General features: G+C 46.4%; 1 protein-coding gene across 2 annotated transcripts in view; it reads left to right on the top strand.

Moving 5' to 3' along the window:
• The window catches only part of l3mbtl3 (L3MBTL histone methyl-lysine binding protein 3), a 181,940-nt gene that overhangs the window by 43,570 nt on the left and 124,407 nt on the right, over positions 1-13,963 (top strand). For both annotated transcript variants that reach the window (XM_067984557.1, XM_067984556.1), the window contains exon 5: positions 9,328-9,475. In XM_067984557.1, coding sequence (XP_067840658.1) covers positions 9,328-9,475 — 148 coding nt within the window. The remainder of the gene's footprint in view (positions 1-9,327; positions 9,476-13,963) is intronic.

The following is a 13,963-nucleotide window of genomic DNA, read 5'->3' as shown; positions in this document are numbered from 1 at the left end:
GCAAAAGGATTTGAGTATAGGATTAAGGATGTCTTACTGCAGTTATACAGGGCCTTGGTGAGACCACACCTGGAGTATTGTGTGCAGTTTTGGTCTCCTTACCTAAGAAAGAATATACTTGCAGCGAAGGTTCACCAGACTGATTCCTGGGATGGCAGGACTGTCTTATGAGGAGAGATTGGGTCGACTCGGCCTGTATTCAATCGAGTTTAGAAGAATGAGAGGGGATCTTATTGAAACATATAAAATTCTGACAGGGCTAGACAGACTGGATGCAGGGAGGATGTTTCCCCTGGCTGGGGGGTCCAGAATGAGAGGTCACAGTCTCAGGATACGGGGTGGGACATTTAGGACTGAGATGAGAAGAAATTTCTTCATTCAGAGGGTGGTGAACCTGTGGAATTCTCTACCACAGAAGGCTGTGGAGGCCAAGTCACTGAATATATTTAAGAAGGAGCTAGATAGATTTCTAGACACAAAAGGCATCAAGGTGTATGGGGAGAGAGCGAGAATATGGTATTGAAATAGAGGATCAGCCATGATCATATTGAATGGTGGAGCAGGCCATTCGGCCCTATTTTCTATGTTTCTATGAGCGAAAGAAATTAAAATTAAAATTGAGGAACAGAAAGGAGGAGAAACCTGGAAGAGTTAAGAACAAAAATAGAAAATGTAAAAGGGATATTTTGTGATTTTCACAGTCACATATTATAAACTGTATTACTATTCCGGAAGTTGCCACCCTTTTTAATATGGAAATCTGAAACATCCTGGCGATCTCCCCATAACAAATCTGCAGTCTAATTTGCACAAGTTTCTGACCCCTGAGCAGGGACTTGTCTTCCTATGTCTTTTTCCATTTAGGAGGGCAGAAGCTTATCTGCAACGGACTTCCTCATGGCCATTGTTGATGTGAACAGTCAATGGGAGTTGTAATTAAACAAAACATGACATGCAATTCTTTTCTCTTCATATACTCCAAATCTGAATTGTGTGTTTAAAATATGCATATCATTCTGTTAGAAACTCCAGAAACCATTACGTTCTTTTCAGGCACTTTTACACTAATGCAATGCAACCAGTTGTAGACGTGCACTTCTGCCCCGGCTGCCCCCCCATAGTTCTAATCCAACTTGGCATAAAATGAACCAATGGCATTGTAGGCACATGAGCATGTAGGTTACAATGTTGGTTTAATTAAAGTAAATGTGGGGAGCTCGTTCCACATATTTAGACTGTGGGGGTGGATTTTCTTTCAGGAATCCATGCATTTTAAGGCAGTCCTGAAGCACTGTTTGGAGGAAAATGTGGTGGAGAAGTCCCAGCCCTAACATTTTCCATCATAAGTTTCCTCTCCTCACTGTCACTAATGTCGGCTGCCAGCCCATTGCCCCCCTCGCTGCATGTGCATGACAGTAATGGAGTGGAGATTTGGGGGGTAATTTTAACTGCCAACAATGGGGGGTTGGGGGTGGCTGGGCAGTAAAAATGGTTAGTTTTTGGAGTGGGACCGCATTCCAGTTCCAAAGCACCCACTTCCAGGTTTAACCCAGGCGCGTTTGGATGTGCGCGGCAACTGACATCTGGACGTCCCATCCCCAATTAAAGCCGGCAGGCCGATATTTAAAGGGCCAATTAAAGCACTTGAAACACTTGAGCTACTTAACTTTTTGTGGATTCTACAACAGAAATTAATCTAACTTCTCCTGAATGTGTCTCCCGTGGCTTCTGAAAGATGCCATGGAAATGGAGGCGGGTTGCAGCCGAAGTTCATTTGGCCCTTTAAACCAATAATTGACACATCTCAATAAAAGGCGAGGTATTGCAGCTGGGCACTCAGTTCTCCCAGGCAAACCTTTGGCTGGGAGTTCTTTATTTAAACTCAGATTTCTTTGTTGAGACTGAGAATTCTTGTGTTCAGACAAATTTAACTATATTTTGGACCCCCTCAAACTTACAAGATCAGGATGGGGGGTGCAATGGATCTGTTCCATACTACATCTGAGGAGGAGGCACATCAACATCTGCGGCAGGCATGTTGTGCAGTTCTGGGAGTTGCAAGTGCACAAGACAGAGGTGCGCCACAAGGACCTGGAGAAGAGCAGAGAGGGGACCAACAGAGGAGCCGAGGTTGCAGAAGGCATTACCCACGAGAGGGTGTACAGGCAGAGGCTAAGCTTCCTGGACCTCTCTGAGCAGCAGTGCCTACGTAGGCTCAGATTGAGTTAGCAGGTGGTCGCAGACATCTGCACGCTCCTTCATGCAGGCCTGCTCCAGGCTGGACCTGGTGGCCATGCGTTGCCTGTTGCAGTTAAAGTCATCACTGCCTTCAATTTCTTCTCTGGCGCCACCTGTAATATCTCCAGGGTGTCTTAGTCGTCTGCACATAAGTGTATACGACTAGTGACAGATGGCTTGTTTGCCAGGGCATCCGACCACATCAACTTCTGCCGTGATGACATCAGCCAGAGTGAGAGGACAGTGAGTTTCAACTCTTTGGCTGGCTTCCCATGGGTGCAGTGCACAATTGATTGCACAAACGCAGCAATCTGAGGGCCTCCACATGAGCCAGGACTGCTCATAAACCGAAAGGGATATCACTCCATCAATGCACAACTGGCGTACGACCACTGGAAGAGATTTCTGCAGGTGTGTGCCAGATTCCCTGGCAGCTGTCATGATTCATTAATTTTGCGCCAGTCCAACATCTCAGACCTCTTCCACACACAAGACAGACTAATAGGCTGGCTCCTTAGAGACAAGGGATCCCCCTGCAGACATGGCTCATGACACCTGTGAGAAACCCCACCAACGAGGCACAGCAGCGGTACAACTAGAGCCACATCACCACCAGGTCTATCATTGAACAAGCCATAGGAATGTTGAAGATGTGCTTTAGGTGCATGGATAGATCTGGGGGAGCCCTTCAGTACTCGCCAGCGAGGATATGCAGAGTAATAGTCGTGTGTTGCGTCCTGCACAATGTAGCGCAGCAGAGAAGGTTACAGGTGGAGGAGGTCGAATATGCTCATGAAGCAGCCACATCTGGCGGCAACATTGAAGAAGAGCAAGAGGATGAGGAGGAGGAAAATGAAGATGGAGAACCCATTGCTAGAGCAGCGGCGCATGTAGCTGCCCATGTTGCCAGGGATGCCTTCATCTCTAATAGGTTCTCAATGAGATGTTCAAATTGAAGACTTTGAAATACTCAGGCCGCCTGGACCAACCACCGCCACCAACATCCCCCCCCCCCCCCCCCCTCCCCATTTGCACAAAACAGTCCTTCAACCACACATACGGTAGCATAGTGGTTATGTTACTGGACTAGTAATCCAGAGGCCTGGACTAATAATCCAGAGTCATGAGTTCAAATCCCACCATGGCAGCTGGGGAATTTAAATTCAATTAATTAATTAAATAAAAACCTGGAATTAAAATACTGGTATCAGTAATGATGGCCATGAAACTACTGGATTGTCGTAAAAACCCATCTGGTTCACTAATGTCCTTCAGGGAAGGAAACCTGCCGTCCTTACCCGGTCTGGCCCATATGTGACTCCAGACCCACAGCAATGTGGTTGATTCTTAATTGCCCTCTGAAATGGCCTAGCAAGCCACTCAGTTGTAAAATCTCGCTACGAAAAGTCAGAATAAGAATAAAACCGGACGGACCACTAGGCACCGGACACGACAACGGCAAACCAAACCCAGTCGACCCTGCAAGGTGCTCCTCACTAACATTTGGGGACTTGTGCCAAAATTGGGAGAGCTGTCCCACAGACTAGTCAAGCAACAGCCTGACATAGCCATACTCACAGAATCATACCTTTCAGCCAATGTCCCAGACTCTTCCATCACCATCCCTGGGTATGTCCTGTCCCACCGGCAGGACAGACCCACCAGAGATAGTGGTACAATGATATACAGTCTGGAGGGAGTGGCCGTGGGAGTCCTCAACATTGACTCCGGACCCCATGAAATCTCATGGCATCAGGTCAAACATGGGCAAGGAAACCTCCTGCTGATTACCACCTACCGTCCTCCCTCAGCTGATGAATCAGTCCTCCTCCATGTTGAACACCACTTGGAGGAAGCACTGAGGGTAGCAAGGGCATAGGATGTACTCTGGGTGGGGGACTTCAATGTCCATCACCAAGAGTGGCTCGGTAGCACCACTACTGACCGAGCTGGACGAGTCCTAAAGGGCATAGCTGCCAGACTGGGCCTGCGGCAGGTGGTCAGGGAAAAACTTACTTGACCTCGTCCTCACCAATCTACCTGTCGCAAATGCATCTGTCCATGACAGTATTGGTAGGAGTGACCACCTCACAGTCCTCGTGGAGATGAAGTCCCGTCTTCGCATTGAGGACACCATCCAACGTGTTGTGTAGCACTACCACCGTGCTAAATGGGATAGATTCTGAACAGATCTAGCAGCTCAAAACTGGGCATCCATGGGGCACTGTGGGCCATCAGCAGCAGCAAAATTGTATTCCAGCACAATCTGTAACCTCATGGCCCGGTAAATTCCTCACTCTACCATTACCAACAAGCCAGGGGATCAACCCTGGTTCAACGAGGAGTGTAGAAGAGCATTCCAGGAGGCCAGCACCAGGCGTACCTAAAAATGAGGTGCCAACCTGGTGAAGCTACAACACAGGACTACATGCATGCTAAACAGCAGAAGCAACGTGCTATAGACAGGGCTAAGCGATTCCACAACCAACGGATCAGATCAAAGCTCTGCAGTCCTGCCACATCCAGTCATGAATGGTGGTGGACAATTAAACAACTAATGGGAGGAGAAGGCTCGATAAACATCCCCATCCTCAATGATGGCGGAGTCCAGCACGTGAGTGCAAAAGACAAGGCTGAAGCGTTTGCAACCATCTTCAGCCAGAAGTGACGAGTGGATGATCCATCTCGACCTCCTCCCGATATCCTCACCATCACAGAAGCCAGTCTTCAGCCAATTCGATTCACTCTACGTGATATCAAGAAATGGCTGAGTGCACTGGATATAGCAAAGGCTATGGGCCCCGACAACATCCCAGCTGTAGTGCTGAAGACTTGTGCTCCAGAACTAGCTGCGTCTCTAGCCAAGCTGTTCCAGTACAGCTACAACACTGGCAACTACCCGACAAAGTGGAAAATTGCCCAGGTATGTCCTGTCCACAAAAAGCCGGACAAATCCAATCCGGCCAATTACCGTCCCATCAGTCTACTCTCAATCATCAGCAAAGTGATGGAAGGTGTCGTCGACAGTGCTATCAAGCGGCACTTACTCACCAATAACCTGCTCACTGATGCTCAGTTTGGGTTCCACCAGGACAACTCGGCTCCAGACCTCATGACAGCCTTGGTCCAAACATGGACAAAAGAGCTGAATTCCAGAGGTAAGGTGAGAGTGACTGCCCTTGACATCAAGGCAGCATTTGACGGAGTGTGGCACCAAGGAGCCCTAGTAAAATTGAAGTCAATGGGAATCAAGGGGAAAACTGTCCAGTGGCTGGAGTCATACCTAGCACAAAGGAAGATGGTAGTGGTTGTTGGAGGCCAATCATCTCAGCCCCAGGATATTGCTGCAGGAGTTCCTCAGGGCAGTGTCCTAGGCCCAACCATCTTCAGCTGCTTCATCAATGACCTTCCCTCCATCATAAGGTCAGAAATGGGGATGTTCGCTGATGATTGCACAGTGTTCAGTTCCATTTGCAACCCCTCAGATAATGAAGCAGTCCGTGCCCGAATGCAACAAGACCTGGACACCATCCAGGCTTGGGCTGATAAGTGGCAAGTAACATTCGCGCCAGATAAGTGCCAGGCAATGACCATCTCCAACAAGAGAGTGTCTAACCACCTCCCCTTGACATTCAACGGCATTACCATCGCTGAATCTCCCACCATCAACATCCCGGGGGTCACCATTGACCAGAAACTTAACTGGACCAGCCATATAAATACTGTGGCTACAAGAGCAGGTCTGAGGCTGGGTATTCTGCAGCGAGTGACTCACCTCCTGACTCCCCAAAGCCGTTCCACCATCGACAAGGCACAAATCAGGAGTGTGTTGGAATACTCTCCACTTGCCTGGATGAGTGCAGCTCCAACAACACTCAAGAAGCTCGACACCGTCCAGGACAAAGCAGCCCGCTTGATTGGCACCCCATCCACCACCCTAAACATTCACTCCCTTCACCACTGGCGCACTGTGGCTGAAGTGTGTATCATCTACAAGATGCACTGCAGCAACTCGCCAAGGCTTCTTCGACAGCACTTCCCAAACCCACGACCTCTAGCACCTAGAAGGACAAGAGCAGCAAGTACATGGGAACAACACCACCTCCACGTTCCCCTCCAAGTCACACACCATCCCGACTTGGAAATATATCGCCGTTCCTTCATCGTCGCTGGGTCAAAATCCTGGAACTCCCTTCCTAACAGCACTGTGGGAGAACCTTCACTACACGGACTGCAGTGGTTCAAGAAGGCAGCTCTCCACCACCACCTCAACGGCAATTAGGGATGGGCAATAAATGCTGGCCTCGCCAGCAACGCCCACATCCCATGAACGAATAAAAAAAAACATACACCCATTGCAGACACGCCCAATGGGTGGTATCATGTCTTGGCATTCATGATGAACCACATGAAAGGACAAATTCAGGGGCAGACTTGGCCATTGAGAGAGGTAGCACCATTGCGGGTATTGGATGCGGGAGGGAAGGGGGTGGGGAGCAATGGGTGCCTTGAGTGGAATCCCCACTTCCATGTCCCCTTTCACCACCATCCCTCTCCCGAGCCAGTAAAACATCATTCCCACCACTCTGCAGGCCAGCAGGCTGGTGAGGAGATGTGCTGTGTTCTAAGGCTACTGTTAAAGTATCTGTTTTCCTGTTTAAGGCAGCAGACATGTTGGCATCCAGAGTTTGCATGGCTGTTATCATGGTATGCGTGGACTCAATTTAGAGCCGTGCTTGAAACTTAATGGAGGCTACCATTCCCTCCATCACGGACATTCCCGCACTTACCTGCGCCACCAATGCACTAACGATGGAGTTGGACACCTCCATCCTCTCCGCTATTGTGGAGAGTGTGCATGGTACCCTTTCCAGTACCTCGCAAAGGTGCAGGTGTATCTCTATTCTCATTCTCAACGATGGCCCCCGAGGTTCAGCATTTGTGTCCAGCTGAGCAGAGCTTGGAGAGGAGTGTGCCCCCCGACGCGGACCCCCCACAGCTGCCCCTACCACCAATGTCTGCTCGTGCACCAGGTGACAGCCCAAATATCTGGCTAACAGGACCCACAGAATTGCCAGTATCTCCGCTGGTGCATAGTTGCATGTCATGTGACGGTGCACCCTAAGAAGGAATGAGCTCCTCTGAGGAATCGCTTTCTTTGATTTCGCCAGATTGTTGATGAAGGCGTTAAGGCTCTTGAAGACAACAGAAACCAATATTAATTTTCCATCAGAAAAGTGACAATCTTTCCAATGACCACACTGAGGCGTGGAACAGTTCAATCATTAATAAAATCAATTCATCATGTGTGTGAAAGATGTTACGGTTCTGTCACCAGCCACCTGCGAGTCGCTAGCTTTTCCATCTCTGACAGATAGGTGTGCATCAGTCCGACTTATCTCCATGGCCTCCTCCGCATCTGTGAGCTGGACTATCTATGATGGTCCACCTCCAGTCCTCGTCCTCTCCCTTGCATTTTGTGCTCGCTTCTCCTACAAGGGGAGAAAGGACAGACTTGTGAGTGACTGAAAGTGACATATTCACCCGATGGATGCATTGCTTTGGATGATTCTGACAATGAAACAGATACATCAGAGGGTGACTATCAGACAGATGTATCACATTGCATCAGGATTGGGGTGAGTGGCAGTGATGGGTGCACAAATGGGGAGATGAGGAAGTGCATAGAAAGTGAAGGTTAGTTGATGCAGAAACTTAATTGGGTGTGAGAAGTGATGTGATGGAGTAGTCTTGCCAACACAGACTGTAGTGGGGGGGGGTGCATTTCACAGGATGTGGGTGAATCAGCAAATGTACTAATTTTTCCTTACCTGGTTAGGTCATTAAAACACTTCCTGCACTGAACTCATGACCTGGGCACCATGCTTCTGTTGCTCAGCTCTTCTGCCACCTCCAGTCATGCCTTCTTGGTGACAGAACCGGGCTTCTTCCTCCCATCACTGGGATAAATTACCTCCCTCCTGGCTCTCACTGCATCCAGTAGTACATCTAAGGAGGCATCAGTAAATCTGCCTTTGCTCTCCTGGACTCCATTTGTTCATTCTCCTTCAAAATACATTGTTGGACTGGTCCTTTAAATAGTGGGCTTTAAATCTCCTCATTCAGGAGTGCAGTAGGCCCACTGCGCAGCTTGGAGACGCAAAACCTGGAAGCAAAGGTAATTGCCTGCAATCGAGTTATGTATGAAGATTTAAACGCACTTACTTTGGTTCCGGGTTTCCCTGCGCCAATCTACCCACCACTGACTTCCCACCGCCATGCTAAAATCATGCCCTTGGACTCTGTATTTTCCTTTGTCCTTGCCTCTACATCTCCGATGTGGAAGGACAGAGGAAAGGAAGTAGAGGAACTGTGGCAGTGGGAGTAAGGAAAGAAGAGTTTCTTTGCTGCAAGATAGGAAACAGGCCATCTCTTCCGCCATACCCCACCCCTCCAAGTGCCCGTTCTCTTGCAATTGGCTCCTTCTGAGCCAGTCAAAAAATTTGATTATCATACTGTTGGAATATAGTTCCTAAAAGAAGAGTTGAAACTAGTTTTAGAATGCAGAAAAGTAATGGATGAAATTAAAAATTCTTCCTGTCTGGTGTTTAGGGGCTTCAGGCTCTTTTAATATGTGCCTCACCCATTTCAGGTGCTGCAGTAAGTGCCCTGATGCAGCGCCATGACCTTTTTCCTCCTGGCAGTGGTGCACTCACACTGGAGAGCAGAGATAGTGCTGTGAGCCCGCCCTGCATATCTACTTCTCCCTGAGCCAGGAAAATGGGTCAGGATCAGAACAAGGTTAGAACGGTGGGTGTAAGCCCTACCCCAAACTACTTCAGGTACAGATTCTGCCATAAATAGAATTCTCCCCATTGTCTCTGTATTAACAGTGGAGCCCAGCAGCGCTACAGGGATTAGTTCCCAATGTGTGCTGCTCTTCTCTTTTTACAGTTCATGGAGGCCGTTCACTTGAAACAGGAGCAAAATCCCTGTAACAAATGAGAGTGCCTTTAAACTCTTTGTGAGGGAAATTTTATTGAAGTTATTGACATTCTGTTGATTTTATTTACTCTTATTCTGCTGCAGTGAATCCATGCTGAGAAAGGAACCACCAACACGCAACAATGAAGACATTTCTAAATGCAATCGAAAAAAGAGACAAAAGCTAGCCTCGACTACCAAAGGAGACATTAAAGAAAATGGAGAGGTGCTGAAGGAAGAGTTGGAAGACATTGTATGTATTAGTTTCTTCTTTTCTATTTGGGAGAACAGTCTGTAATATTTTGCTTATTGTAGAGACCAATCAAAATCAGTGTTCAAAGAATGCATACTGCAAACTGCCTAGATTTATTAATTTTTCTCAGCATGTTAACTCCTTAAAATAGTGCTCTCTCATCACAGACCAGGGATACAACATGAAATTTTTCTGGAGAAACTCAGTGAGCTGTCAAGAGATGCTGCCATCTACCAAATGTATAATTATTTTTCCTCAAACTGTTAAACTATTAATAAAGTTACTTGGGATCCAGTCAAATCTTAGCTGCCCTGGCTGTGACAATGTCTATCACTGGAACAGTGTGTAAAAATAATGTATATCCAAATTATTCTTAACTATAATGCTTATATTACTGAAATAATCACAATTGATCGCAGATGGATAAATTCAACCGCTGTTATGACCTGAGGTGATTGTGTGAGTGGAAAGCCTGGAAAGGAAGTTGCTGGATATAAATGAGATTAGAGATGTTGGCCATTTATACTTTATAGATCTGCAAAGTGGAAATTGTTGCAAGCTGGCTACTGATCACAAAGCAGATACATTAAATATTGTGTTAACCATAGAAAATATAAGGAACAATCAAATGCTGGAGGAAATCACACATGAGTTGGAAGATCAAATATCTGACCTCATGCCCAATATAGTGTTTTTTTTATTCGTTCATGGGATGTGGGCATCGCTGGCAAGGCCAGCATTTATTGCCCATCCCTAATTGCCCTTGATGCTGAATTTTGCACAGTGCAATTTTTGGGGGCTAAAGGAGGCAGTGCTGCAGGCAAGCTTAACCATAATATATAACCACTAAAATTATTCAGTGAGGTCTCATGCTGAATTTCACAATTTTGGTGAGACTCTGCCCCTGACATGTACCTTGCCTATATAACATAGCACATGAGAGCTCAACAGAGCTAGTCTGCTTTAGCCTAATCCTTAAAGCAAGGATGCTGTTTGAGCTGCTGGTGAACTGTAGTGTTTTTGGGGCGAAGCTACGTGGTCAAATCTACTTGGTTGAATGCTGCCTTGATGGCAAGGGAAATCACTCTCACCTCACCTCCGGAATTCAGCTCTTTTGTCCATGTTTGCACCAAGGCTGTAATGAGGCCTGGAGCCGAGTGGTCCTGGCGGGACCCAAACTGAGCATTGGTGAGCAGGCTATTGGTAAGTAAATACCATTTGATAGCACTGTTGACAACTCCTTCCGTTACTTTGCTGATGATTGAGAGTGGGCTGATAGGACCGTAATTAGCCGAGTTGGATTTGTCCTTTTTGTGGACAGGACATACCTGGGCAACTTTTCACATTGTCTGTAGATGCCAGTGTTGTAGCTGTACTGGAACAGCTTGGCTAGCGGCGGGGCTAGTTCTGGAGCACAGGCCTTCTGCACTACAGCCGGGATGTTGTTGGGACCCATAGCTTTTGCTGTGTCTAGTGCACTCAGCCATTTCTTGATGTCATGTGAAGTGAATCAAATTGGCTGAAGACTGGCATCTGTGATTGTAGGGACCTCAGGAGGAGGCTGAGACAAATCATCCACTCAGCACTTCTGGCTGAAGAATGATTGCGAACTCTTCAGCCTTGTCTTTTGCATTCATGTGCAGTGCTCCAACATCATTGACGATGGGGATATTCATGGAGTGTCCTCCTCCTGTTAGTTGCTTAATTGTCCACCACCCTTCACGACTGGATGTGGCAGGACTGTAGAGCTTTGACCTAATCCATTAGTATTGGGATCACTTAGCTCTGTCTACAGCATTCTACTTCCACTGTTTAGTTTAATTAATTCTTGAGATGTGGGCATCACTGGCAAGACCTGCATTTATTGCCATCCCTAGTTGCCCTGAGAAGGTGGCGATGAGCCTTCTTGTTGAACCGCTGGGTAGCAGTTTGATACAACTGATTGGCTTGCTAGGCCACTTCAGAAGTATCAACCATGTTGGTATGGGACTGGAGGCACATATCGGATAGACAGCAGGTTTCCTTCCCTGAAGGACATTAGTGAACTAGTTGGTTTTTACAATCCAGCAGCTTCATGGTCACTTTTACTGTTATCAGCTCTTTTATTTCCAGATCTTTTAAACTGAATTCAAATTCTCAAACTGCTATGGTGGGATTTGGACTCACATTCTCTATCATATTATTCAAGGTTCTGGATTACTAGTCCAGTAGCATAGGATTCAGAGAAATTGGCAATCCATCAGCAAAAATGACCTTAGATACTCAGATCTGTGCAGTGATAAATGAATGGTTGCCTGAACTGCGATCTGCCATGTAGTGCATGGCAATTTGTGTGGCATCTAAACAGGCCCCTCAGTGGTGCAGGGCACAGTGGAAGCATCTCCTGAGTACTATCAAAGTCACATGGGATTTAATCTTAAAGATGTTCTCTTGGCTGCCTTCAACATGCTGGGAGATCACATGGGGAGACAACCTTGAGGCAGGTTTCACATACCTCATAGTTACCCAAGGTTCTGCTTTCAGACAGTTCAGTAGACATGTTGAGGCTGTGCCCAGCAACAGTTGAATGCCTAGAGTAGGAAGAGATCAGGTGGCTGGCTGTCAAGCTGACACCACATCCAGGCCATTAGGCATCTCTGTTTAAGTGGCCGTAGAAGTGCCAGAAAGCAGACGGGGACCTGGCAGCAGCCACAATAGTAGACATGACTGACTCAGATGCACGGCTTTCATGATGTACAACCCAAGGAGATCTAGAGCATGAATTCTCAGCAGGCTATCAGTGAAACCCTGCAGCCAGTCAACACTTATTCCACAAGGGAATCACTTGGAAGCATTAAGTTAGGTGTCACACATCTGAAACAAAGCACAAGCACAAATGATGAGCACCATAGCAAATGACACTAACAACATTCATACACCACACAATAGATTAAATAAATGCACTGCTCTTGATTTGAGCATTGTGCTTAGTATTTATGTGTCATTGGTTAAAATAAAGCAGGAGCCCAGCCAAAAGGGAATACATGGTGGTTAGGTTTCAAGATTTTTGATCATTTTTATCTTCACGAGATTGAGTTATATTTAAGGGTTGTATTTTAAAACAAAGTGAATTTACACTGGATTAAAAAGAAACATTGGATTAAAAGGAAAAGCTGTGGAAGAACATGTATTAAAGCTAGACGGGCCAGTTTGGGAAGATGTCACAACTTATGGTCTACTTCAAACTGTTACAATTATTGTAATGTATTGTCTCATATAAGGCCCATTAGCCAGGATGACTAGGGACATTAAGCAATTTGTCATCTCGACTCAGGTGTCTGCGAAGTATATACTCCTGGGAGAGGGGTACAGCTGTACCTGTAAGAATATCTGAAGCAAACCCAATGGGCATTTGAGGAACAGCATGTGAAAATGTAGGAGAACAACAACAACTTGCATTTATATAGCGCCTTTAATATTATATAGATATAATCTGCACCTGCAAAGTAGCTGTCCCAAGAGGAGGTGGTTTGGGACAGCTACTTTGCAGATGCAGATTATATCAATATGAATTGGTGAAGTTGTGGAACTCATTGGAAGACATCGTTATGCACAGTGGCCTGAATGACATTGTGTGTGTATTTGATGACCTCCTGTAGTTTGTGTTGCCAGTCACGTTGCTGCTGTTGGTCAGTGGCAAAACTAATGAAGTTGTTGGCCTTGCTGAATAATGTATCTGTGATCTTGAAACATTACGAACAGCAGACTGGCTGACGCTGAAGTTGTCCAAAGTGCTAGCCTGGAAGATCCGGGCACATAAAAACAAAGGGCTGTGGTGACTTTGATGGCAATTGGCAGTGGCTTATGGCTGTTAGATCTTATCTGCAGGTCTTCCTGAAAAAGGTGGCCCAGCTCTGCCTTGGCCACCCTGCTAATTCTCAACATCCTTGGACACACATTTTTCGTTATATCCCAGGTAACAGTAGCTGGTACAGTAGACCTATTGTGTTGCATACTGGTTAAACCTGATAGTGCGCCTTCCCTGTTACCTGACATCACCGACCTTTCCTGCTCTTGTTGATCTTCCTGTCAATTACAGTGCTAATTGAGAATTGAATCTAATCCCCATAGTATCCGAAAAAATGTAGGTTTTAGTTTAATATGCAACATACTCAGCTTTCAGTTAACAGACTGCGGCCTCAGGAGCAAAAGTGGTTAAATAAGTGGGCTAACAATGCACCACATCAGTGCTGAGTTAGCATTGAAATATGGTCCACTTACCACTTGAATATTTATTATGCCACCAATAACCAGGCTAATTGCCCTAACGCACATTTTCATTGCTGTACCACACAGAACAAACTTTCCCAAACACAAATCGAATGCGTGCAAGAAAGATAGGAAGGGCATTGCCAAAATCACTACTCATATCCTCCAGTAGTGCAAGTTTTAGGTTTAATTTCTAGGCATGAGAACGTTCGATTGGACCTACAATACGCTACTAACTTT

Source organism: Heptranchias perlo, chromosome 5, assembly GCF_035084215.1.
Source record: "Heptranchias perlo isolate sHepPer1 chromosome 5, sHepPer1.hap1, whole genome shotgun sequence".
Lineage (NCBI taxonomy): Eukaryota > Metazoa > Chordata > Chondrichthyes > Hexanchiformes > Hexanchidae > Heptranchias > Heptranchias perlo.
Note: the sequence above shows the minus strand (reverse complement) of the source record. Positions and strands in the feature narration are given on the sequence as shown.